The sequence below is a fragment of the Nothobranchius furzeri genome, chromosome 11 (genome assembly GCF_043380555.1).
Source record: "Nothobranchius furzeri strain GRZ-AD chromosome 11, NfurGRZ-RIMD1, whole genome shotgun sequence".
In the NCBI taxonomy this organism is placed as follows: Eukaryota; Metazoa; Chordata; class Actinopteri; order Cyprinodontiformes; family Nothobranchiidae; genus Nothobranchius; species Nothobranchius furzeri.
Genome location: NC_091751.1, coordinates 62,677,510 through 62,703,933, shown reverse-complemented (window position 1 = coordinate 62,703,933; position 26,424 = coordinate 62,677,510). Strand labels below are relative to the sequence as shown.

The 26,424-nt window shown below is 42.2% G+C and overlaps 1 protein-coding gene across 7 annotated transcripts; it reads left to right on the top strand.

Annotated features, from left to right (window-relative positions):
* Window positions 1-18: 18 nt before the first annotated feature.
* si:ch211-119o8.4 (galanin receptor type 1) lies at window positions 19-23,082 on the top strand. Of its 7 annotated transcripts, none has more exons than XR_011515501.1 (6): window positions 19-501; window positions 12,641-12,689; window positions 13,555-13,609; window positions 15,626-16,045; window positions 16,864-18,483; window positions 20,947-23,082. XR_011515501.1 is itself a non-coding variant. In XM_015957359.3 (6 exons), exons 5-6 carry the CDS (start codon window positions 15,639-15,641, stop codon window positions 17,585-17,587), a joined length of 1,131 nt encoding a protein of 376 aa, XP_015812845.1. In that variant the 5' UTR covers window positions 19-352; window positions 12,641-12,689; window positions 13,555-13,609; window positions 15,288-15,341; window positions 15,626-15,638; the 3' UTR covers window positions 17,588-23,082. The 7 variants fall into 7 exon arrangements, 6 of the variants coding, with proteins under 6 accessions (XP_015812845.1, XP_070397837.1, XP_015812843.1 ...); XM_015957359.3 differs by adding an exon at window positions 15,288-15,341 and having other exon boundaries at window positions 19-352; window positions 16,864-23,082; XM_070541736.1 differs by adding an exon at window positions 15,288-15,341 and having other exon boundaries at window positions 16,864-23,082.
* The last annotated feature ends 3,342 nt before the right edge of the window (window positions 23,083-26,424 follow it).

The window sequence follows — 26,424 nt, the reverse complement described above, 5'->3', positions numbered from 1 at the left end:
CTTCATTTCCCATGATGCTTGGCACACGGAAGCATTGTGATGACGTCACCGCCAAGGCAGAGCGCGAACAACAACAACAACCAGCCAAAACTATAAGTTTCAGCTAAAAACGAAACTTAGGGTTCTTTGTCTAGTTTAGCTGGCTGTGAAGGACACAATTGTTGCACGCTCCGATCAATTTAAGCGGATCAGACATCGAACCGCTGAAAGCAGGATTTGGAAACCCAGCCGATCTGCTCGCTTCTGCTCAACTCCAGCTGATGTGAAGGAAACGTTCGCTGACTGATAAAGAGCAATTCCATCAGAACCTGGCTCGAAACGAGCGGTGCTCCATCAAGCTCATGGAGACGCTGTAAGTTATGAACTCAGCACAAAAAGAAAATTCTCTCTCTCTCTTCCAGCCCAGTTGGAGAGACACTCGTGAGTGGACGATGGAGAATCACATCAAATCAGCGCGGATGACGAGGGGACGCCTTCGCTCCGGAACAGCTGTTTTCTCCTGCAAGTTTTTATTTCATTTAAACTTTTACCTTTTCTCGTCTCTTCTAGACCAAGATAAGCAGTCGACCGCGTGACTTGCTTCAAATTATCAGACGTGTTTTCCTCTTTTCCGTATCAAAATCCGCTCGTCGGGTTATTTGGTAAAGAGTAAACTGTTTATTTGTCCTCGTAAATATCTTTAAATAGTTTTCAGCTGTGGCGAGGCTGTTTAAACTGTCAGATGTTAATGTACGAGTGATCTCTTGATTGTTTATCAATCTTTCTTTGTTGTTTTGTCAACTTTTGAAGTGTTTAAGTTCAGTTTAACTGTAATTTTAAGTCACTAAGAGCAAGCTAATTCTTTTGTCTGCATCTGAGAGAGGAAAGTCATCTTACAGCTCACACAACTCCAAGGACACACTCCCCACACACCTGCTCTGAAACAAAGACCCATTCATTCATACACACACACAGACACACACACAGACACACACACAGACACACACACACACACACACACAGACACACACACACACACACACACACACACACACACACGCATACGTGTTTTTAGTATTTGTGGGGACTCACCACTGATACAAATCCATCACTTGGGGACATCCTACATTTTACACACACATTTTCAATTATACCATTGTTTTGCATTATTAATCTCCTTGTCTAATTAATTGTTATAAAATTCAGACTTTGTCTCCAGAGACTTGCTTGTGTTGGTGTGAAATCTCTGCTCCTAGAACTTTTCCACATTTCAAATAGACTGATAAGAGTTTGGATTCAATTTTTCCCCGGTTAAAGGGGATGGTGCCCCGTAGATACTTAATTGTATCTTAATTAATTAATAACTCGGTAAATATTCCCATTTTTACAGAATGTATTGAAGAATCCAACAGTAAGTAAAAACTTACTAATTATTCTTTACCTAATAACCCAACAATTATCAGTAATGTTGATCAGTGACAGAAGGTCATGTGCACTTATACACACCATGCAGGACACTGAAATCCAGTTAAAGGTAACTACTCTCACAAGTCTTTGTTCCATAACAACCAAAGCTTTCTATCTCTGAGAGGGCGTGTTCTGAGGTATGTAAAACCAAACTCCTCAGTTCAAGTTTAGTTCTTGAACTCACCAAAATCTCTCCGTGGTACGAGATTCCCAGAGGTTCGGGTCGGCCGCTCGACCTCTACTAAGCTGTTCTGTCACGCCAATAGAATTGCTCAGACAAAATGCCATCTGCAACCAGCTGACGCAAAACTCCTTCAGAGTTATTGATTTTTGAGATGCAACCAGTTTCATCAGTCGTTGTGACCCGGAGACATCTCAGGACCAATTTGGGTCGCACTATGATTCTTCTACCCACCTCGTGCTTGGGGGTTCATCATCCCACCTGGCATCTCAGATCCAAAAGGGGGTCTCCTAACTGGGTGATGTAGACACGTCCGGCAGATTGCGTCCGTCTGCCTGTTTCTTTAAGAAATAATTTAGCTCAGCTGCAAAACAACTCTTTCACCCACAATGCGTTTCTCTCTCTGATAGAAACCTTCTGAGCTTACATTCACAAATCCAAGCACACACATTTCATTTTAGTTCCATCCAGACACAGGGTGCTTCAATACCAAGTTTTAATATCAAAGCATTTAACTTCATTTGAACCAGTCAGGACAGTTGACGCTTGCTTTAGTTTGAGTGAATGTCCTATTGGTAACTGACCCCTAAAGGGGAACCTTGGCAGCAACAACAGCTATCAAATACACTGCCCGACCAAAATGAAAGTGGCCACCAGTAAAACAGGTATTACACTCTAATATTTCGTTATGCTGCCTTTAGCTTTGATCACGGCACGCATTCGCAGTAAGCAAATTCATTGCGATTCATTGTTGCAGTGAGCTTCTGCAGCGTCACCAGATTTATTTCCATCCAGTGTTGCATTGATTTGGCACTAAGATCTAGCATTGATGATGGTAGAGTCTGACCGCTGCACAAAGCCTTCTCCAAAACATCCTAAAGATTCTTAATGGAGTTAGGGTCTGGACTTGCTGGCCAATCCATGCGTGAAAATGATGTCTCATGCTCCCTGAACCACTCTTTCTCTATTTGAGCCCCATGAATCCTGGCATTTTCATCTTGGAAAATGCCAGTGCCATCAGGGAAGATGGAATTACCTGGTCATTAAGTATATTCAGGTAGTCAGCTGACCTCATTCTTGGAGCGCATCCTATCGCTGAACCTAGACCTGACCAACTGCAGCAACCCCAGATCATAGCACTGCCCCCACAGGCTTGTACAGTAGGCACTAGGCATGATGGGTGCATCACTTCATCTGCCTCTTACGCCAATGTGTCCTTCACTCAGGGTCAACAAGGTCCATCTGGACTCATCAGACCAGTTTTAATAAAGCGTTGAACAGTTCAACCCAGTTTTAGTCATCTCTGCATCTCCTTAGATGTTTTCTCTGCTTGATGCATGCCAGTGATCTGGCCCTTCTCACACAGACGATCTTTTTCACGACCACCAGATGTCTTTTCACATGGTTGTTTAAGAAATGACAGACAACTCATTGCACCAGTTGGGGTTAAATAACTTGGTGCCAGCTGAAAGATAATCACCCATGCAGTGATTATCCAATAGGAGACTCATACCTGTTTGCTTAGTTAAATCCAGCTGGTGACTTATTTTTGGCAGGGCAGTGTGCTTGTATGTAAACTTTCCTTTCAGCCACATCAGAGGGCTTTCCAGTAGGAATGACCTTTTTTAAGGTTTGTGACAGCTGTTTTTTTTTTTTTGGCCACATATTGTTGGACTTGATGTACTTCTCAGTATAACTGGTCTGCTGCATTTGAGTTTTAACTTAAGATGAGGAGCTCAAGATTAGAGATTCTCATTTAGATTAGGGATAACCAGTCCTAGCCCCGGAGGTCCACTATCCGGCATGTTTTAGATGTTTCTCTGCTCCAACCCTCCTGATCAGTAGATGATTTACAGACTTCTGCAGAACTTCGAGTTTTATGAGCTGCTGACCAGGTGAATCAACCATCAAATCATGAGTGTTGGAGCAGGGAAACAACTAAAACTAAATGGATAAGCAAACCCAGATCATCACACTACCCCCACCATGTTTACATGTTGGTTTGATCAATTTTTTGGGAAATAATGATCTTTGACAATAACAAAGGGCAGTCTGTAGTGTTTAACCTGGCCTGACCATGTTCTCAGGCAGGTTCTCTCTCTCTCTCTCTCTCTCTCTCTCTCTCTCTCTCTCTCTCTCTCTCTCTCTCTCTCTCTCTCTCTCTCTCTCTCTCTCTCTCTCTCTCTCTCTCTCTCTCTCTCTCTCTCTCGTATGTATGTATGTATGTATGTATGTATGTATGTATGTATGTATGTATGTATGTATGTATGTATGTGTATATATAATGAGAAATCCATTTGCTCATCTGAAATATTCAAAAAGGAAAAACTACAAATATACAAGTACTTGAAAGTGCTAGTTCTTCACCAAATCAACCAAATATCTGACAAATGGGATGAGCCCATGTTTGGTTCTTACTTCAGATGCCCCATTTTAGTAAGTTGGTAATGCTACTCTGCCTGCAGCAGATGGCAGCAGAGACTTCTCTGTCCTGTCCTAAAACTCACTAAGTCAGTTTGCATGTTGCTGCTAAGTCATCATGCACCATCATTCAGAATGTTATGGATCCAAGCAGCAGCTAATGTTTATGAGGACAGAAGGTGCACGATCAAGCAGCTATAAGAGGGAGTTTTGCTTCCTAGTAGAGATTTAATTGACAATTAAATCAAACACACTGCATAACTTTTTTTTTTATTATTTGTGGTAGGTGAATTGCAGATTAGTGTCATCTGCACTTCCTTTCTGCATCAGTGAGCTCAGCTGTAGATGGTCCATCATTCTTTTTCCACATGACGGTGATTCGGTTTGTCTCATGACCATGAGCAGCTTTTAATTCCCTCCATGCAGTCATCTGATCTGCCTCACTGCCAGGACAGATCACAGCCTGGGGTGTAGCCTTCATGCTCTCCGTGTCTTTAGATAAGCTCTGTTAATTCCTTCTTTGTCTCCCCCCCCCCCCCCCCCCCCCCCCACACACACACACACACCATTATGTTACACACACCCCATATGCTCAGGTAAGTGTTTCCTCCCTGTGTGGGGAAAGTCATGCATGCCCGCCAGAAGGATCCATTATCAGAGCAGTGAAGGTATTCTAATTCATTAATCTTGTCATGCTTCAGAAGGTCTGAGGTTTTTACTCGTATCTGCATGTGTTTAGCTCCGGCAGCTGCAGAAGCAAGCCATTTGAATCTGCATCCACACTGGTAGGCCAGTCATGAGTTTATACAAGCATGTGTGCACCGACTGAGCAGCACAAAACCAGGTAACATACACTGCTGTGTCAAGAAAGGCTTTTAGGTCCCTTCTGTGAAATATAATACCTGACAAAATACTTTAGCTTGGCATCTGAGCCAAAATGTTGCCTTTGGAGTAGGGTGCAGCCATAATAAACAGCACATTGTGCAAATAATCCTCTTAGAAACAGCCTAGCGATGGCTCAGATGGGCAGCCTTTCTAAAACCTCATCCTGAGATCCAAACTAAATCAGCTGCATTACCTTTACAAAGGGAGGGATTTAAATGTTTCATTTAGTAGAATTCATTTGTGAATCCTTAAAAATATCAAAGGTCCTTCACTGAGAAACCATATTTTACTTATTTTGTTTGAAAATGATCACTTTGAGTTTAACATGCAGGCTGAACACGAAAATAGTATCCTATACCTACCTCCTGCATTAGCTTAGAAAAGCCTGACAGATCTGTGTCACACTGTTACTTAATATTCATGGACTTGCCCATCTTGACTCACAACGTAGAAGGCTGTTATTGGTTTAGCATCCAGGAAACAGCAGAAAATGGTCTCAGCTAGTAGAAGCTAACCGTTAGCATTAGCAACTTCACCCCACAGCAGAACAACTCCAGACTAGTGTTAGTTGTGGAGTTAAAATATCAACATTGCAGAGCAAACTGTGTCAGTGGTACCAGCGTAGAGTTGCGTTGCTGTTAGCCAATCCGTGGCGAGATGTCCAAACGTCAGGAAATAAGAATCCTGCCGTCTGAAGCTACTTTCTCTGGCTGAATTCTTCATGCTGAAACAGGCTACAACTTACAAGGTATTCATCCCTTCTAGAGACCACTGCAAATGTTTAAAATTAGGAGTGAAGAACCTCTAAAATGTTTGAAGCCCAGTAAATTGTCATTTTTGCTGCAACCCTATTTTTAAAAGTTTGTCAAATTTAAAAGTCTTAATTTTTTTGTATGGAAATTATTAATTTCTTTAGAAAAATAACCAAATTCCCTTTTAAAATGTTAGATAGCCCACATATTTTAATTATTTCTTAAATTATAAGCAGTGTATGCTTTCAGACAGACAACAAAACCTGCAAACTGTAACACAAGGATTTTGGAAGATGTGCAGTCCGTTGTGCATTTTATGACCAGGAGTTTTGATGATATTAGTCCAAATACTGATTTATGACTCATGGTATTTACTTTTTTCTTCAGTAAATGTCGAACTAATGAACTGAAACCCTGCAGAAAAGCTTAATCTAAGCATGATTCAAAAGAAACAAGAAAATTACTCAGTCTTAAAGTCTTCTGTGGTGCAAGTTCATCAGCCTGTTAACAAAGCTTTTTTTTTTACTGCTGAAAGAGCTCAACTAAACATAGAAACTATGTTTTATTGAGTGTTATTATTTTAGGTTGCATTCAATTACCAGTCTTCAATTTTCATTATAACATTTTTCTGTAATTAATTTTCTCTTTGATTATGTTCTGTTTTATTATAAGAATTACTGACAGATAATATTACTACTAATGTTTCAAAAGAACAATAATTATGTTTTTATAAAAGGTAAAAAATTTCTAAGAGTTCATTTAGATTAACAAACTTTATTTAAATGCATATTGGCCTACAGTAGAATAGAACTATTTTAAATATAATTTTAGCTTTTAAAGCCTCAGGTGTTCAGAGCTTCTATGCTATGCTAAAAACAGTATTGTACTATACAATTTATCAACACAAAGTTTAGATTTTATTATTTTTATCTTCAACTTCCTAAATAAAACAGAACACATGAGCTGGTTTTTACACAAAAAAAATCTCAAATAATAAAATCTTCAGAATGACTTTGAAATGATGGCCTTAATTAAGGCCGATTTAGATTACTGTAAATAAGTTTGAGACTTTTTTTTTATTCTGTGAGATTTATGAAATTATTTGGGGCTCACCTAGAATTTATTATAGTTATTCATGTATAAGCTGTTTCTGTCATGCTCTTTAATGTGGGATCTCTTAAATGTGCATCCGCAGCTCAGTCTACTAAATGGTAATTGGTAAATGGTCTGTATTTGATGTAGCACCTTCTAGAGTCCTGTAACCCCCCAAGGTGCATTACAATACAATCGGTCATTCACCCATTCACACACACATTCACACACTGGTGGGGATGAGCTACGATGTAGCCACAGCTGCCCTGGGGCGCACTGACGGAGGCGAGGCTGCCGAGCACTGGCGCCACCGGTCCCTCTGACCACCACCAGCAGGCAACGTGGGTTAAGTGTCTTGCCCAAGGACACAACGACAGCGACAGACTGAGTGGAGCTCAAACCTGCAACCTTCCGATTACAGGGCGAGCACTTAACTCCTGTGCCACCGTCGCCCCATACTACGATTGTATGTTTTTCTCAGAACAAAGACTTAAAACTTTCATAAAATCAGTATGTATCATAAAAGTTAAACAGATTTATAGTATAGCAGGAGACAGTTACTTAGACAGCCCAAAGTTATGAGAATATCTGTCTCCAACTTCAAAACGTGCATCAGAAACGTAGCTCTAAACAAACGTAAACCTCACTGTTCCATGAATCAAGATAACATGAACCAGTGAGCGCATAAACCTTACCGCTCCCGTTTCCCCGAAACTCTTCCAGAGAAAACAAAGCATCAAACAGCCAAGCTTCATTCACTCAACAGATTCCTCTGACTCCATCCTCTGATCCATACGACCCAGGCATTTCCCACCACCTTCTGCCGCTGTATTTTTCCTCCTAGGTTCATAAAACGCTTCGGTACACACTGCTTCCTTCTTTATGATCCGAGGAGGCTGCTTTGATGCATCCTTCCACCGTGATCCTACCCCGATGCTTTATCACTCTCCTACCTGTTTGTTTCTCTGAAACCAGCTACATCATTATACCCACTGGTGGCAATTAGAGGAGCGTAGGAGTTTGCAGGCTCTCTGCTTCAGCTGGATGTTAGGGTCAGAACTGAAAGGGCTGATGATGCAGTGGATAGTTTGTAGATAGCAGTTGGAGGTAAAGAGACTAGCTGGGGTGACCATAGAAGAGGTGAAGACCCCAAATCACAGCTTTATGATGGAGGGATTTTAGTCCAGATGATTATGGCCTCCAGAGAAAGAAGCCCAATATGGCAAAAAGTGTAGTGTTGTGTGATTATGGGGTGAATGAACTTTTGGTTTAGATTAGATTAGAATAGAACAGCATTGGTTATGGTTATGGTTAGAGTATGGGTTAGGAATAGTGGAGTCCCAAAAATGAATGGAAGTCAGTGGCAGGTCCACACAAGGATAGATACAAGAGTAAGTGTGTGTGTGTGTGTGTGTGTGTGTGTGTGTGTGTGTGTGTGTGTGTGTGTGTGTGTGTGTGTGTGTGTGTGTGTGTGTGTGTGTTGTCTGCACTGCAGGAATCCCCGTGACCTACCTTGCATGCACTCATGCCTGCAGAGGCAGCAGTTTCAGTCGACCCTCTGCAGAATCAAACAATGCTTTTATTCCATAGTAAAGTCAAGTCAACTTTATTTATATAGCACTTTACAACAGCATAAAAGCTGACCAAAGTGCTTAACAAGCCAAAAAGAACAGAAGTTCCCTAAAAATTCTAAAAACAAGATAAAAAGTTCATCACAAAGTCAAAACATGATAAAAACAAACATATCAAACTGACATAAAAGCTACTAAAAACAGATGCATTCTCAAACTGAATTAAAAGCAACTGAGAACAAATGAGTCTTTAAAAGCGATTTAAAACCCGACAGTGATGAAACCATCCTAATCTGAATTGGGAGTGCATTCCACAACCTTGGAGCTGCTACTGAGAAAGCTCTATCACCCCTGAGCTTTCTCTTTGTTCTCGGCACCTCCAGGAGAAACTGGTCGGCTGAGCTCAGTGACCGAGGCGGGGAGTGAGTAAACACTATTAGGGGTCTATACCACAGTAAAATGTTTTTTGGCTCTTGTTTTCTTGAATTCTCAATAAACGTAGTCCAACAACCAGCTTGCATAAACTCCTGTAGATACTAAATTACCTACACCGGTGTGAGTAATGCTTCAATCATGGTGTGTAAATTATGCATGGTGGTGCAGTTGTTAGCACCGTTGTCTCGCAGCACGAAGGTTGCAGGTTCGAAACTCGGCTGCGTCCTTTCTGCGTGGAGTTGCATGTTCTCCCCATGCATGCGTGGGTGTCCTCCGGGTACTCCGGTTTCCCCCACAGATCACAGCCCTAGATTATAGCCCTATAGGTTATAAATTGTAAGTCGCTTTGGATAAAAGCATCTGCCAAATAAATAAACATAAAAATAAATAAATTATACAGGTGCCAGCCACACTCTCTCAGTAGAGCAGGTGTGTATAAGTAGAGGCTTCTAAAAACACATAGTGTTCAAATTCACCTGCTTGTTTCATGAAAAACTAGGAATTATTTTTTAGAGCTCAATAACTGCATTTTTATAAGTTCTTGAGTTGAGATCCAGAGCTATTCACAAAACATGTGGGGCTTGTTAGTTTAAACGAGTTGACTCCTTATAATTATTTAAATCATCATTTTGCTTGAAATATATAGTGACAGAGAGCGAAAAGTGGACATGTCCAGGGAAAACAGGACATACGGTCACCATAGTCCTCATAATGCAGGAAATTACAGATACAGTATTTTGCTTGTGCTCTTGCTGCCCTGGGCACTTTAGATTTCGTGGGCCCTGGGCAATTGCCCTGTTGCCCACATGGTTAATCCGGCCTTGTGAGCTGGTCTTGTCTGATTTCTGTTTGTAAAACCCAAGCCCCCACAATGCGGGTGAAAATTTGAATCAAACATGGAAGTGAAATAAATTGCAGTTCCCCCCTCATCCACTAGGGGCTGGTGTCAGAAGCGAGCAAATCTTCATTGACTCCCATGTTAAAAATACCAATTTCACAGCAGAAATAAACATGTTTACAGCCTGGTACCAAAACATGTTTTTTGTTTAAATGATCTAGTTTACATTCATGACAACTCTGAGGGGGGTGAATTTTTTTCTCACTCTTCTGTTTAAGTGTATTAAAAGCCTAAAATTCTGTATAATTAATGAGCATCTGACCCACGTGACTGCAGAGCTAGCTCCGTGGAAAGGCCTCAGTAGAGCTTCGGTCTGGCTTGGAAACTGCTCCGGCATTTTGACTCTCTGTGTTTGTGTATTCTGTTTTAGATATTATTTGTGCAACTGTTGGACAAAATGACTTGATGTGGCATTAATTGAACTAATAGAGTGTCCAAGGAGTCACCACTTCATTTTTTTCTGTAAGTAAAATTATATTTATGTATTTTAGGTCACTGCCGAGCTGACCTTAGATTTTAACATGTACTGTTTAACCATGAAATTTAAATGTAATAGGGTAAAACCCAGTGCATTTAACATAATGCTGCACTTTAGAAAATGGGTTGAAATATAACATGTTGGTGGAGCTGGGTTCCGACTATCGGCTTGTGGAGCTCTCGGGAGACCGATATTTTCCACCCGTTCTCCCCTCCCCGCAGCTCGGCCCATCTCTGTCTGATCGCGGCTTCTGTCTGCTGCGCGGGCTGTCGGCTTGTGGAGCTCTGGGATGGAAACCTTTCCACCCGGTTCTCCCCAGCGGCAGCTCTGCGCATCTCAGATTGAAGTGGCGCTTGTCTGCTGTGCAGCTGCCGGCTTGTGGAGGTCTCGGAGACCTCTGTGTTCCACCCGGCGTATCTCTGACTCAGAAGCTCTGGTGTTGTGCACAGTTAACTCCAGTTGTAGCTAGGTTGCTACCTCCGTTAGCTTAGCTCCCACCTCCGCGTTAGCTTTGGGTTAGCTTCAGGTTAGCTTGTAGCTAGTTCGACCGGGTGTCGTCAGTTGATCCCAGCCTCACAGCCCCACCCTCAGCTCCACCTCTCTTCCCTTTTGTGGAATTGTCTGGGCTTGATGGAACCGTGACACGGTCAAAATGGCGGTGGTGGCCACCTCCCATTTATCTTTAAAAATGTGTTATTGGAGCTTATGGAAACCCATTGTCCAATATTTATATGTCGATGGTAAAACCAGATAAATCTCGGCTGCAGCACAGAAACAAACCCACATTAATGTTTCAAAATTAGCAGCAAACACCGCCATTTGTTCATTAGCTTAGATGCTAACAAAACACGGTTCACTGTAGCAATAAAAACACAACAGAAAACAAGTATCCAGAGCGAGCTGCTACGAGCACTGTTTAAAAATCCCATGAGCCTTTGCTTCCAAAGGAAGATGCTGTGGGATTATTATGACCTGCTAATTGATTTTAGCCCCATGGCTGTTATTTAGGAAAATAGATGTATGGCGATCCTCTCATTTCAGTTTTGGTGTGGATTTATGTGATCAACCTATGCTGATGTCATAGGTTGATCACAATGCATTGTACAACTCTTAATAGATGGTTTTATGAAAAATTAATGGAATGTTGACTGCACAATGGTGCAGTGGATAGCACTGTTGCCTTCCTGGGTTCGAATCCAGGATCGGGGTTTCTCTGAAAAGAGTTTGCACGTTCTCTGGGTACTCTGGCTTCCTCATACAGTCCAAAAACATGACTGTCAGGTTGATTGGTCTCTCTAAATTGGTTGTTTGTCCTGTGTGTCTCTGTGTTGTCCTGTGATGGACTGGCAATCTGTCCAGTGTGTACCCCGTCTGTTTGCCCGTTGACTGCTGGAGATAGGCGCCAGCCCCCCGCGACCCTGCATGGATAAGGGGGTAAAGATGATGGATTCAATTCAATTCAGTTCAAGTTTATTTATATGGCGCCAAATCACGACAAGAGTCGTCTCAAGGCACTTCACATAATAAACATTCCAATTCAGGTCAGTTCATTAAGCCAATCAGAAATAATGTTTCCTATATAAGGAACCCAGAAAATTGCATCAAGTCACTGAGCAATCCTCATACTAAGCAAGCATAAAGCGACAGTGGAGAGGAAAACTCCCCTTAAACAGGAAGAAACCTCCAGAGAATCCTGGCTTAGTATAAGCAGCCATCCTCCACGACTCACTCGGGATCGAGAAGACAGAGCAGACACACACACACACACACACACACACACACACACAAATCTGCAGTCTGAGAGCGAAGTGCTCGGTTAGGAACGTATGGAACAATCCGATTACTGATGTATGATGGACCTTGATTATTAAGAGCTTTATATGTGAGAAGAAGGATCTTAAAATCTATTCTGAATTTAACAGGTAGCCATTGTAGGGAAGCCAAGACAGGAGAGATATGATCTCTCTTTTTAATTCTCATCAGAACTCTATAGCTGCAGCATTTTGGACAAGCTGAAGACTTTTAACTACATTCTGTGGACTTCCTGAGAGTAATGAATTACTGTAATCCAGTCTTGATGTAATAAATGCATGAACTAGTTTTTCAGCATCACTCCTGGAAAGGATGCTTCTAATCTTAGCAATATTCCGAAGGTGGAAAAAGGAAATCCTACAAACCTGTTTAACCTGGGATTTTAATGACATGTCCTGGTCAAAGATAACACCAAGGTTCCTTACTTTGTTCTTGGAGATTAATGTAATGCCATTCAGGTCAGGTGATTGGCTAAGCAATTTCCTTTTCTGGATTTCTGGTCCAAAGATGAGAACTTCCGTCTTGTCTTGATTTAAAAGCAAAAAGTTTAGAGTCATCCATTTTTTTTATGTCCTGGATAAAATGGATAATGGAATGTGTATTTTTAAATGTTTGCGAAATCTGTCTTACCCATCTATCCATCCATGTTCTACCCATTTATCCATGCAGGGTCGCGAAGGGGGTTGGTGCCTATCCCCAGCAGTCTCTGGGCAAACAGGTGGGTGCACCCTGAACAGGTCACAAGTCCATCGCAGATCTGTTTTACCAATGAACACATTTTAAGTGATAATTTCTTTTTTTATGTTTTTTTAACTGGAGGTCCAGATATAAGGTTTGTCGACATTGCTGTGGTTCATGTGTTGAATTTGACTGTTATGTTTGCACCTCCACATGTATGTCGTTGTTATGGTTACACAGCTCTTCCATACGACAGCGATTAGTGTTCCAGTTTTAAAAGCAAACATACCGGCAGAGCTGTGATCTGCTGTTGCACTCGTGTGGGATGTTTGTTTGAAGGTCGGATGAATTTGTTCCATTTTCCAGATGTTAATTCAACACATTCAAACTACTAAACAGATATTTTCCTCATCCTAATTATAATCAACATAAACAGAGCAAATGGGTCATATTTGCTCTTTGTCTTTGTTGGGTGATTTTTTAAGTGTAGAACCTTCAGATGTTTCCTCAAAAGCAAGTGAACATGTGGTTTTTCATGCTTCTGCCAAATAGAGGATTACAGCCATCCAAACACTCAAAGATGCGCAGGAAAATACTTTAATCTGATTTTTTTAAATTGAGTAAAACTTATTTTTATAGTTTCAGTGTGTTTCAGCTCTATGAGCTCTGTTATTGACATTCCAGAATGCAAAACCCGGCTCCAGACCAAAAACAGGATGTTGTAATCTCATTGACAATCCAAAGTGTGTGTGTGTGTGTGTGTGTGTGTGTGTGTGTGTGTGTGTGTGTGTGTGTGTGTGTGTGTGTGTGTGTGTGTGTCCAAAATATGATGTGGGAAGTCAAGAGGAGGTGTGAGCACAGGGAGTAATGCAAGTGTGTGCCCTCTATTTCTCCTCTTTATGCAGCACATCAGCTGATGGTGAGTGGAGGGCTTTTACCTGGAGCTGGTCACCGTTCACAGTAAGTGGGGAATGCTCATTTCTCATTCTCTTTCTATTTCCCTTTGGGTCTGCTTCACATTCCAGACCTCCTTACTTCCTTTTAAATTCTACTTCCAGTCCACCCTTTAGTCAGAAAGTTGTAAAATCCTGGCTCCTGATTCCACCCACAGCCGGGTGACGGGGTGTTTCTGTGAACATCCTCACAAAAAAAATCTGGTAGTTAGATGTTTTTGTCTTTAGGGCTGAAGGGCTTAAATACAGTCAAAGAGTGAATAAAACATTTGCACCCAGATCTTCTGTCTTTTATCCTGAGGAACTTGCCGAGGAGCAAATGACTTCACATATGGAAGGAGGGCTGCCCACTGCAGAAATGCAGCTCGCTACAGCATCAGGAAGGTTTGGTGATGCAGAAATGAAATTACAGAAGTAAAATATACTTTATTTCCTCCGAGTTCAATTAGATGTTTAAACTTAAAGTGTACTAAAACAGACTGGTGGGGAATAAAACGTTTAAATCAGCTCAGTTTGAGGTCAGCATATTTAAAATCAACCTTCATTATTTTAACCTTGTTAATTGCATGCTTCTGCCAGTTTTAGCAGTCCCTCGTCATCTGCTGTCTCCTGCTCTTCGGCTGCGGCTGCTTGACTGTGGAAGAACACATTTCTACATTTTAGAGTCAGAATTGAAAAAAGAGAGAGGTATTTGCTGGACACACGTTATGCACAGCCCTGTGTGTTTTGCCGTCTTTCTGCGCCGCTTACTTGCTCTAACGTTCTTTTAAAGACAAGAAACTTTGAAAAAAAGCAAAAATGTGCTTCATTTGGACTAGAAAAAGGTTTGTTTCTTTACTATTTCAGTTACTGCTACTAAAACAAAGCCCGAATAGCAGCAAACCCCCCAAAAATTCTACATTTTTCATAAATATAAATGAACAAGGCAAGAAAAGTGGATGTTTATGTCCCTTCAAATGGAATTTCTAACCTCATGATCTCTTTTATTCAAAGCCTGTGTGCAGCATTACCAGTTTTAGCTTGTTCTGGCTCTTCAAAGCAGAGTGAGCTGCCTCACTGACCTTTTTTTTTGCTTTGTGCGCAAAGCACCCACCTCCAGAAATGGACCTTGAACAGGGTTGTTAAGCTTGAGTCAGATACTGCATCTAACGGACAGATGGATGAAGGAATGAACAAACGTTTATTCATTTCTTTGTCCATCTGTCATTCACACGCTCCATTGTGAACGCCGTGGGTCAGATTTTGACAAAGTGGGAGTAAGGATGCATCCCACCACCACCATCACCACATTTGGGCATTTTCACATGAAAGTGACGCAGTTATTAAGAATTAACCGAACAGTTAAGCAAAACGCATTCGTGCATTTCATTTAAAAATAGGCTGGAAGGTGAGTTCACCGAGGCTCCTGTGTGTTTTTCAGGTTACCTGTTAGCTCTTTATCTAAAGCTGCACCTTTTCACAACAGGCGTGTGTGTGTGTGTGTGTGTGTGTGTGTGTGTGTGTGTGTGTGTGTGTGTGTGTGTGTGTGTGTGTGTGTGTGTGTGTGTGTGTGTGTGTGTGTTGTCGTACTTGTCTCCCCCTGGGGAGAAGCAAAAGCCTCCTCCCTCATTCTGTTTGAGGTGAGTTGTCTTGTTTGTGTCGTGATGCAGCCGACTCACTGATGTCTCTGACTGTCTGTTGCCCAGGTCCCCCGAGAGGCACTCCGTCTCGTCTGAATCATCAGGCTCAGCGAGTGCCTGGTGAGCTTTGATTTGTGAGTGATTCGGGAGCCGTGGAGAGGCTGCTATTATAAATATGAATAATAGATTGGAGGTGGTTGATTATTTAAATGAGTTTTTAATGATCATCAGCACTTTCTAAAGTTATTGTGTCATCTACCGGGAGTTCACAGTTGTTGGTGCATAAACGATGAAGGTAAAAGGAAATGTTTTCACATGTTTCCTTGAAGCTTGACCTCCTTTTCTGCAGTCCGGATCTGGGTAATCTCCAGTCTTTTACCCTTAACTATCCTGTCTTTCATCAGACTTCCTGGAGCCATGCCCGCCATCGTCAACCTTTTCTTCAACGTGGTCTCCACCAACACCACCATCTCCTTCAACGTGGTGCTGCCGATGATGAGCCTGGTATCTCTTGTTGCCGGGGTCACGGGTCACCTGCTGCTGTGGTTGGTGTTGGTCAGGAACCCCCGCAGTCGCACCAAGCCCAGCTCCATCCTGCTTCTCAATCTCAGCCTGGCCGACCTGGGCGCCCTGCTCACCCTTCCCTGTGTGCTGCTCAGCGCTAGCGTCCAGAACTGGCAGCTGGGTGGTGGGACCTGCGTCCTGCTGGGGTTCATGACTTCGGTTGCGGTGGGGGTGGAGATTTTCAGCCTGGCGGCATTGGCTGTTTTACGCTATCGTATCGTCGCACCACGGATTAGACCACCTGCTAATATGACTCAAGTGTGAGTATTATTCCATCTGATTAGGTGCTCATATACTACTGAGAATTACTTTCTGGGTTATAAACAAGGGATTTAACAGATTTTGTTGATATTTCTATTTCATGATGCTTATTGCTCCTCCAGTGTATTATAAATGGGAACAGTATAAGAACAAATGTTGGGTTTTTATTACTTAAATAACTACAGGAGATGAGGTGCCAATATAACATTTTTTACACTGGACAGATGAAATGAATAGTCAATAGGCTTCAGTTAAATTGGTGAAAATACATCTATTAAAGGTTATTCAGGAATAAATGTTTAGTGATTTAATTTAAATTAAAACTACTGAAAGACATTTTTAAAATATTGTCAAGTATGAATTAGTCAAGTATCAAATAATCTTTAGACCCACAGTTACTTTAAAGGTGCGGTTTACTACTTAAACCACCAAGCGCAGCCACAACTGCAGCTCCCCACTCCCCACGGGGATGGATCCAATGCAGAGATGTGAAAGGGGCAGCAGTAGTTCAGGAGGTTGAGCAGGTTGTCCAGTAATCAGAAGGTTGCAGGTTTGAACCCAGCTCCTGAAAGAGAATTCTGCATATGGTTAACATTATTACTCTTAATGCAGGTTGTTTTTATTTATTGTTTGTTATTTATTTCTTTTTGTTTTTTTAATATTGTGGAAATAAGGGTTGGTGGTGCAAAAGTTTGTTCCAAACTGATGATGCTATGAGCAATTGATGCTGCAGGTAAGACATTCATAACGAGTAGCTCTTCTTAAAAAATCTGATAAATTTTTCGTTTTTTTTTTTTTTTTGTCAACCCTTCCACAGATTGTGCACAGTGGTAGCTATTTGGTTGGTCTCCATAGCCATGGCCGTACCTAAGGTCACCTACATCAACTTTGATGGTGGATGCACGTGGTCAGTTGGCTGGGAGGAGTGGCTGTTTTTCCTCGTTCCGGCCCTGTTGGTTTACTACGTGGCCCCCCTCCTGTGCATCGCCATCAACTGTGGCCTCATCATCTCCCACCTCCACAGCTGCAGAGGAACCCTCATCGCTGACAGACGTAACAAGAAAGCAACAGCTCTGCTTGTTGGTTCCACCTTGGTTTTTGCCGTCAGCTGGCTGCCCTATTACGCCCTTGAGTTCGTTAACGTCTTGTCACCTCACGTTAGCTCTGCAGCTTCCCCAGCTAGCAACATCAAGCTTAGGCTGAGTTCGCCTTTATCTCCTATGCAGTCATCAGACACCTCACCTGCGTCTGGTGGGGGAACACTGACGAAAGTCACGCTGCTTTGGGAGATGGCATCCCTTATGGCCATTTTGTTGGTGTGCATGGCCCCATGCTGGAATCCTCCATTGTACTTCCTGTTGTCCCGCCCAGCTGTACGTCAGCTGAGAGCTCTTCTGCCTTCGTTCCTTCGGGAGCGTTTGTTGAGAAAACCTGTCCAGCGTTGGCGTGTCACTCCGGCTCATCCTCCATGTTTGCAACGGCCTCAAGCACCTCCAGTCTCATTCACTCACCAAAGCCTGACATGCAGGCTGACTCAGTAAAGGTCACAAAAGCAGGGCACACTCACATTACTCCATCAGATACTGTTAACATGTGCTGCTCATGAAACTTTGTGCATATCCTCTGACTCTTGGCAACAACATATTATGTGACGGCTGCATTTTAGGTCACAAAACACTCAGTTTATATCTCTTGCCACAATCCCATAATCTCTTGGCAACATCCATTTAATGCAGGTCCAGATGGTGGAGGAGAAATCTAGAAATCTAAGTGGATTGAAAAGCTAAACAAAGCTGTTGCCCTTTGTATAACAGCTCAAATCGAATTTGGACCACTGAGCTTAAAGACGTGACCTTCAGCCACCTCATGGGACCTGAGTCTACACTCTCTAGGGCCGCCTTTTGGGGAGCTGAAGGACATTCGCTGAACCCAAACTAAATGACACAACCCCTTCCAAGCAAATGCGAACCAAACTCCCCATGGAGCTGCTACACTCCTCCAGCAACTACATTCATCAGCCTACATAAAGTGTCGTAAAATGGCATCTGTTTAAAATTAGCTTTGCTGTGTCTGATGAGCTTCTATTGTGCATTTTAATAAAGCTTCTAGTGCGCCACAACAAGCGTCACAACCTCGCAACCCCATTACCGAGCTGCACAACGGAACAAAAACACGGGGGATGCTGCTTTCACCAGAAACTCCACCAAAAGCTTGGAAGCAATCATGTCTGGATTCAATGTCATGAGTAATAGCATCGTGAAAAGAAGCTCCCTTTGACTTATGACAAGTATCAACAGAAGCTGATTTAGCTCAGAACCTGCATGCAGAGAAGTGCCTATTAAATAGAGATTTGACTCAAAGTATCAAAGCAGCAGAAAGAAAATTGCTTGTCAACAAGTGGAGCCCATCTGCATCTTAAGTGGTTTCATATCACAAGGTAAGGAACTTGTCACGTCCTTGAATGTTGCCGTGGGTTTGTTTGACAAAGTGGCCAAGGTAGAGTGATTGGATTTCTTTAGGATGAGCTGGGGGTGTCAGGCTGTTGTGAACGTGTGCAGTTATTGCATTTTCCCTAAACTGGCCTTGCAATGTAAAACTAGATGGTTTCACAGGGATTACTGCAATTTATAAAAGGAAACAAAGTCAGTTTTTCACCCTTCATTGGGTAGACGGTTTTGGTAACATGTGAAAATGCAAAATGAAATTTGATCATTTTGACCCAAAATGCCTTTTATTTCATTTTGCTAATAAACATTTCATTTGCACGTCCCAATGATTCTGGCTGAATAAACGTCAGGTAACTCTTTAAGTCAAGATCTTTCCAAGGTTGCGAGTAGAGATCACATATCTGATGTAGTCATGACACAATATTATTTTCATTTTTAAATAACTTCCCACAGCCTCGAGGGACTCTTAGAATCAATGTCTTGCTGCACGCAGGGTCAGAATCTCTCAAACGAGTTTCTGAAAACACTGTTTGACGTTGTAGGAGTTAGTGATATCCATGCTGTTGCCTGCAGCAAACACCCCCGAATCATCTCTGATTCTCTCGTGTGATTCACTGTGAAGGTTATGTATCACCATGATTCCCTCAATATGACGCAAACATGATGGATTAGAGCTGAAAACACAAAATTTCACCTGTTTGTCCAAAAGTATCTGTTCAAGTTATTTTGGACTTTATCCACTTTAACAATTTTGGAAGCAAAAACGTTGAACTTTTTAAAATAAACCCAGTGAGGTGAGAAGAGGTGTCCTTTCAATGGCTTTAACTGATACTCTGAGTTATTTTGGTCATTCAACTGTCTGCATCCTTCTTGTGTCAAAACTTTAAAATGATGTGACTAAAATTATTTGGCCGGATTGTGAGATTGGAGTCATCCTTTCTGCGTATGTGTGTGTGTGCGCGTGTGTGTGTGTGTGTGTGTGTGTGTGTGTGTGTGTGTGTGTGCGCGTGCGTGCGTGTGTGTGTGTGTGTGTGTGTGTGTGCGCATGTGTGCGTACGTGTGTGTGTGTGTGTGTGCGTGCGTGTGTGTGTGTGTGTGTGTGTGCGTGCGTGCGTGCGTGTGTGTGTGTGTGTGTGTGTGTGTGTGCGTGCGTGCGTGCGTGCGTGTGTGCGTGCGTGCGTGCGTGTGTGTGTGTGTGTGTGTGTGTGTGTGTGTGTGCATGCGTGCGTGCGTGTGTGTGTGTGTGTGTGTGTGTGTGAGTGTGTATAAACAGCATTGATCTGCAGTCAAATTTTAAAACAAACAGTGACCATTTGACCTGAAGTGATGCAACAGAAGAAAATAGCCAAAACACTCAACTTTATAAAAAAGATGCTATATTGTGTTTTGGGGGAATAAATTAATAATTAATTATTAATGAAATTAATGAATTTTTCTATGTAAAATATATAGTAGTTATCATTAGCAACGGCAGATGGGAGCTTTTGTTGATTTATATTTGAGAACTTTTACAAACAACTCAAACTAACCACTAGTTCAATATTCCTATGTCACTTCAGAACAGGCTTGTAGCTTATTTATGGAACTAGGATTGGGGCAATATTAAATTTAACTTGTACCAAGCTTTGTAACTTGTAACATGTTTTGTAAATGTGAAATTTGTTTTTTAGCATGTAATTCACATTTTGTTACACGTAACTTTAATTTTGTTACATGTAAATTAGTTTTGTGGCGTGTAATTCTCCTTTTGTAACATGTAATTGCGGTACGTAACATGAAACTTTTATTTAGTAACTTGCAGAAAAAAATCAAGGTAAAAGTTTCAAATCACAACTTTCAAAACACAAATCTCAGTCTACAGTAACAAAACTCAAGTCTACAAGTACAAAACATGTTGTCCTAATTCTAGCTTGCTCCCAACAGGAATTATCTTGGACAGGAATCCAAGACTCATGATTGGCTGGTCAGACAAAGCCTGTCATTGGTTCTCTGGGAAGGAAACTAGAATTGAAATAAAATGTTTTGTACCTATAGACTTGAGTTTTGTAACTGTAGACTGAGATGTGTGTTTTGAGAGTTGAGATTTGAAACTCGTACATGAATTGTTTTCTGCAAGTTACAAAATGGAAGTTTCATGTTCCGTACCAAATGTTACGTGTATCAAGATGAAAATTACGTGTTACAAAACGAGAATTACATGCTACAAAATGAGAGTTACAGTTACAAAACATGTCACAGGTTACAAAGCTTGACACAATTTACCGTATTTTCCAGACTATAAGCCGCTACTTTTTCCCACGCTTTGAACCATGCGGCTTATCATGAGGTGCAGCTTTAGTCAACCAAAAGGGATGGATGCTGGAAAGTCTAATGAAGGAATGGTTAAAGGAGTGCTATGGAAAGCGTCCAGGAGGATTTTTTTCACAGTAAAATGGCGCTGCTTGTTTTCCCAGCTTCACCCCGGGATGATGACAGCAACACGGAGAGCGACACTGACATTGCCACAGAAAAGGTGTGTGACGAAGCTCTTCTGAGGCTGTTCAACTCCGTCGCTGAAGAAGATGATGACTTCAGTGGTTTCAGTGCGCAGGAGGACGATGAATAAACTAATCAATAACTTTTCTGTTTTGTTTGATGCTGACCAGTTCAGTTACGTTCAGTTAAACTACCTTTTCAATTCAGTAGATATCTGCGGCTTTTAGACCGGTGCGGCTTATATTGAGGTGCGCTCTATAGAGCTCCGGGAGTTGACGTCACGTTTCCCGGCATGCAACAGTTCAAATCGAAACGGCGCCATTAGGCAGGCAGAAGCCGGCAGCTGGACTATTTGTTATTGTCAGAAAACTCAATCAAACGGGAAATATGGTAGATTCCTGTTGTGCCCCAGGATGCAGAACAGACGCGGACGACATAAGCAATGAGCCATCTACAGGATTCCCCAAGATCCGGAGTGCCACAAATGTTGGATCATTGTAACAAAACGCGTTAGTGACCAGGCTGAAATGAAACTGTGGGATCCCGAGAGTAAAGGTTTTCGCTTATGCAGTGACCGCTTCATATCAGGTACTTAAACCAACGTTTCCTCACCTGTGTATGGTATTTATTTTAAATGCTTTTATTACGATTCTTAGTGGGCTTCCTAAACTTATTTTGGTGTGGCTTTTTCTGTCTTATTACTCATAGCAACAAGTAAACGTCACGTAAAACGTTGCCTCGTGAGTTCTGCGTGCTGCTGTTTACGTGTTTTATGATCACAGAAATTAACCGGCTAAGCTGTATTTAATTTTTAAGCAATGGTTGATCAATTGTCAGATCACACATAAAAAGCACTTTGGATTGCTATTATCTGTGTCACCGAGCCAGATCTCAGACAGATTCGGAGACGCTCCTGCCTGACATATTTATTTTATTCACGGAAAAAAATCAAACTAGTGATTTCTCTTGGCGTTCAGTTTATACATTCAAACAGCACAGCACTCTATTTAAACTACTTACGTGTAAATCTGTTATTTGTCCATCCATCCATCCATTTTCATCCGCGTATCCGGAGTCGGATTGCGGGGGCAGTAGCGTCGAGAAGCCCTGACTTCCCTCTCCACCAGCCGCTGGAGCCAGCTCCTCCGGGTAAATCCCAAGGGGTTCCCCGGCCAGGTCCAGTAAGAAGCCCGCTCCGACAGCTTCTGGCGTCAGAGCGGACAGTAGCGTCGAGAGTCCCAGACCTCTCCCCAGCTCCTCCGGCCGGGGGAATTCCAAGGGGTTCCCCGGCCAGGTCCGGTAAGAAGTCCGCTCCGACAGCTTCTGGCGTTTTTAAAAAGTATCCCAGGGGCACGGTAAGGGTCGGAGATGTTTAGTCTATTTGATTTCTGACTATATAAAACGATTTCTTTGGTTATAAAGTGTGAAGTAAACACCAACGATGTAAAATCCAAGCGGATCCCGTTCACATTCATGGTTACATCCGTGTTTGTTTACCTTTTTTTTCCTGCCAAAATGGCGTCCACTAACTGAGAGTCACGTGGGGTCCGGAGCTCTTTAGTCCGGAAATTACGGTACATGTCATTTTGTCCCAATTATAGTTCCATACTTTTTGTTGCTGTGCATCTAAAAGCTTCTAAAACAACATCAGCCCTTTCTACCTCATTAACCTCAGGACTGATCCTTCCTTCTGTTTTGAGAAATAATGTATTCCCCTCAACTCTTGGAGTAAACAAGTTGGTCAATAACTGCTGCTCATAAACTCAAGAGCTAATAGTGGCTACAAATGTCTGTTCACTACATATGCAGGCGTTGGAGGGGGGAACTAGATTCTCATGCACTTTGATACAGATAAGTCTTTTTGAATTGATGTTAAAGTGTTGAAAGTTGGCTTTAATAATAGTAAATGAAAATGGAACCTAATCAGTGATGAGATTGGAAGTCATCCATTTTTGTCTTCTATCAGATTTCTCCACTGTTGAAGCCAGTGGCCTTGAATTTTTGATCTTTTCTGCTGTTTTCTGTTGTTTGCATGTAAGCAATTTTTTTTTCCAAATCCCAAAACTGAGGTTAAACCCGTGGGTGGGGGTTTCACAATAAAGACTAGAAATATTTGCTATGTCTTCTTTTTATTTCCCTTTTGAGGTACTCATGTTGGGCTGTGCAGTGGCGCAGTGGTTAGAGCTGTTGCCTTGCAGCGAGAAGGTCCTGGGTTTTCCCTGTGCATGCGTGGGTTCTCTCCGGGTACTCCGGCTTCCTCCCACAGTCCAAAAACATGACTGTTAGGTTAATTGGTCTGTCTAAATTGTCCTTAGGTGTGAGTGTGTGTGTGCGTGATTGTTTGTCCTGTGTGTCTCTGTGTTGCCCTGCGATGGACGTCCATAGCCCGCTGGAGATACCAGCACCCCCCCCCCCCCCCACCCCCACCCCCCACCCCTCATGACCCTACATGGACAAGCGGGTTCAGAAAATGGATGGATGGATGGATGGTACTCATATTGAACATCTCTGAATATTTTTATTACTTCTGGCAGAAATTGACAAACATTGTGTGGGTTAGGGTTGACTAAAACTAAGTGTGAGGAAGGATGTAAGTGACACGACATTCTCCAACATCTACACTTTTCTTCTCCCTCCTCACTAATAAACTTAAAGAGTTTCATTAAGATTCACACATGGTTAGAAATGATGGACTACATGGAAGCTGCCCGCACCAGGAGGCTCTAACCATCATGGTTGTTGTGGCGTGCTAAATGCTGAGAAAGAGCAAAACAAATCAAAAGCACTGTTGAACTCCGTTTGTTCCTAAAGCTTTTTTTTCCATTAGATGAATAAAATAATCTTATGTAGATTCCCAGCCCTTGAGTGTAGCAAGCATGACCTATAACCTTAAACATGTCACCTTTTAAGCTGCTGTAAATCCAGTTTAGTTCTCTCTTGACCTTCTGACATCCCCCGAACAACACAGCTACATATTCAAATGACAGCAGTGCCTCTATAGTCGATTCCATCTCGGTGGCTAATGAGAGGATCCATCTTTGTCATCTGTCTGCACAGTGATCCTCTCATGCATCATAAGCCAGCAAGCTGCAATGTTCTGATGAGACTTAATTAAGTTGGCAGATTAACAAAAGCTTTAAATATAAGTCATGCTCAGCGGGCCCATTGAGAGGATCTTTACCATTTACATTTAGTGTTTACTGAAGGCCTGACATATCTACAGGCCGGCTGCACTGTGTGTGCACAGCAGAACGAGCTGCAGAGTGATGCCGAGGGAAGGTCAACACCCAGTGAGTCATTACAAAAGAATTGTGGTTGGGTATTAAGTGACATTGATTTTAAGTTTGACATACACTCACCTTTAAATAGCTGTAAAAAGAGGTCAGGCCATTCATTTTCATTGAGATATTTACAGCTACACGATAAACACAAACACATGCAGGGCATTTAAATGCGGTTTGTTCTAACACAGCTACAATAAATCTGATAGATAAGAAAATGACATCAGAATTCAGAGAAAAAATGCATGTTTGTGGGTTTCTCTAATGAAAACCAAACAAAACTTCTATTCTATTGTTTTTGGGGTTTTTCATAGGCAAATTCGGCCTCCAGTATTTGAATCACAGGATGGGAATGAGAATAACACTCAGACAAAGTTAAGATGATTGGTGCACTCATGAGGCTTCTGGTGTTATTCGCTTTGATGCAGAGGAATCAACATTTTGCTATCAGAGGTTATAGAGTTATCTACCGCGACAATGTTTACAACAGCAGAATAGAATAGAATAGAATAGAATAGAATAGAATAGAATAGAATAGTTCTCAAAACCCAAGTGTGCTAGTACATTTTTGTGTACATGTCAAGTATGTTTTTGACAAGTGTAGCAGAAAGTCTGTTCTACTGAGTATGGGTGGACGAGGACAACAGAACAGATCTGTACTCCGTTACATCAAGACAACAAAAGCTTTTTCATGCTATGGTTAAAAATGACCTGAAATATAAAAAAAGGCTAGTTTGTCCTGCAGTGGAATACATAAGTTAATTATGACCAATAAGGTGTGATGATTCCATACAAATATGAAATATCAACCTGCTTGATCTTTGAGTGTTTAATCAGAAGATTCTAGGGTTCTTTGCTTCTTTAGGGACAACAAACACACTTCATATTAATTCAGACGGAGTCAGTATATAGTTTATGAAATTAACTGAATTATTTTTCCTAAACTAATGATTATACATGACAAGATATGAACAATGAGATGTGATGTAATGGAAGCTAGATGTTTTAGCAACCGTTCTTTGTATCTGAGCAAGTTGTGAAGTCCGGGTTGTAAAATAATTTGTTGTTGTTTATAACTAGAGTTGTTTATTTAAAAACCATCCGACGCAATCTGTGCCAAGTCTACGCACCCTTTGTGTGGAGGTTCTCGTTCTATTGGGGGGGGGGGGGGGGGGGGGCTGGTCACAGTGGAGTGAACTCTGATATCAGGAGCCCGTGGAAAACTCAGATAGGACCCGTCCAGTCTGAGATCCCTCGAGGTAAAGGCAGGAAGCTGGAATGCTTACTTGCATCTAAGGTTAATGTTTGCTTGGCTCTGAAAAGGGCCGTCTGGCTGTGTCAGCTTGCAGCGTGCAAGGAGGCTTTTGACTGCATGTCAAAAGAGATGTCTCAAAAGTGCTTGTTCCCGAATTGGCCGGTTCGAGAGTCCGCTAGAAACTGAGCTAATCGGGAAATAATTCTTGTTTTAATAAGCCACAATGTTAAGAATTTTGGCCAAGTTTGCCAAATCGGAATTTGACACGTTTGATTCTTTATCAACATCCCTCAGAAAGCCGTGCCTTCTTCAGATACAAAGATGTTTTAACACTTTGTGAATGATATCTCCCGGGACTCTGCCGGCTGCTGGTTGTGGCCCCCCGGGGCGATCCTCTGTGCCTCTCGAGGGGGGAGGGGGCCTTTCTGGTTGCAGTCTCCTTGGGGTTCCTGTGTTCTGGGGCAGCGCCTGGATCTCTGGGACTTGGAGCTCCCTCCGTCTCCTACACATCTTTGGGGGGCAGATCTGTGGTCCCTCACAATCTCTATTGGACGCTCCTATAGCGAAACCTTACATAAACAAGCGCGTGCACACACACAGGTGCTCACATGGTGCTCTCAATTTGATTTAAACATCTTGTTCATTCAACACATATGATTATTTAAGCTTATGAGTAGTAAAGTGCGGTAGGGGCTTCAAGTAAGTTTGATTTTTATTTAGGGTGAGGAATCAGCCGTCTGGCTGTTACACAGAGAGTGCAGGACCTTTGCAGGAGACCTTGACAGTTTGTTATGTCTTCTTGTATGTAAACACGCACTGAGCAGAACCTTCTGGATTTGGAGGCCCGGATGCCCCTCTGGGATAGAGCCAGTTGGGCATGTCATGGACTCCTGGAAACAGTGGAACTTGGTCTGCCTGTC

Bases quoted from the DNA above. Each gene is read 5' to 3' on its own strand.
- si:ch211-119o8.4 (XM_054733584.2), top strand. From the start codon at position 13,566: ATGGTGAGTGGAGGGCTTTTACCTGGAGCTGGTCACCGTTCACA. The intron at 13,610-15,625 runs GTAAGTGGGGAA...GTCTTTCATCAG, and splicing joins GGAGCTGGTCACCGTTCACA to ACTTCCTGGAGCCATGCCCG. The intron at 16,046-16,863 runs GTGAGTATTATT...ACCCTTCCACAG, and splicing joins CCTGCTAATATGACTCAAGT to ATTGTGCACAGTGGTAGCTA.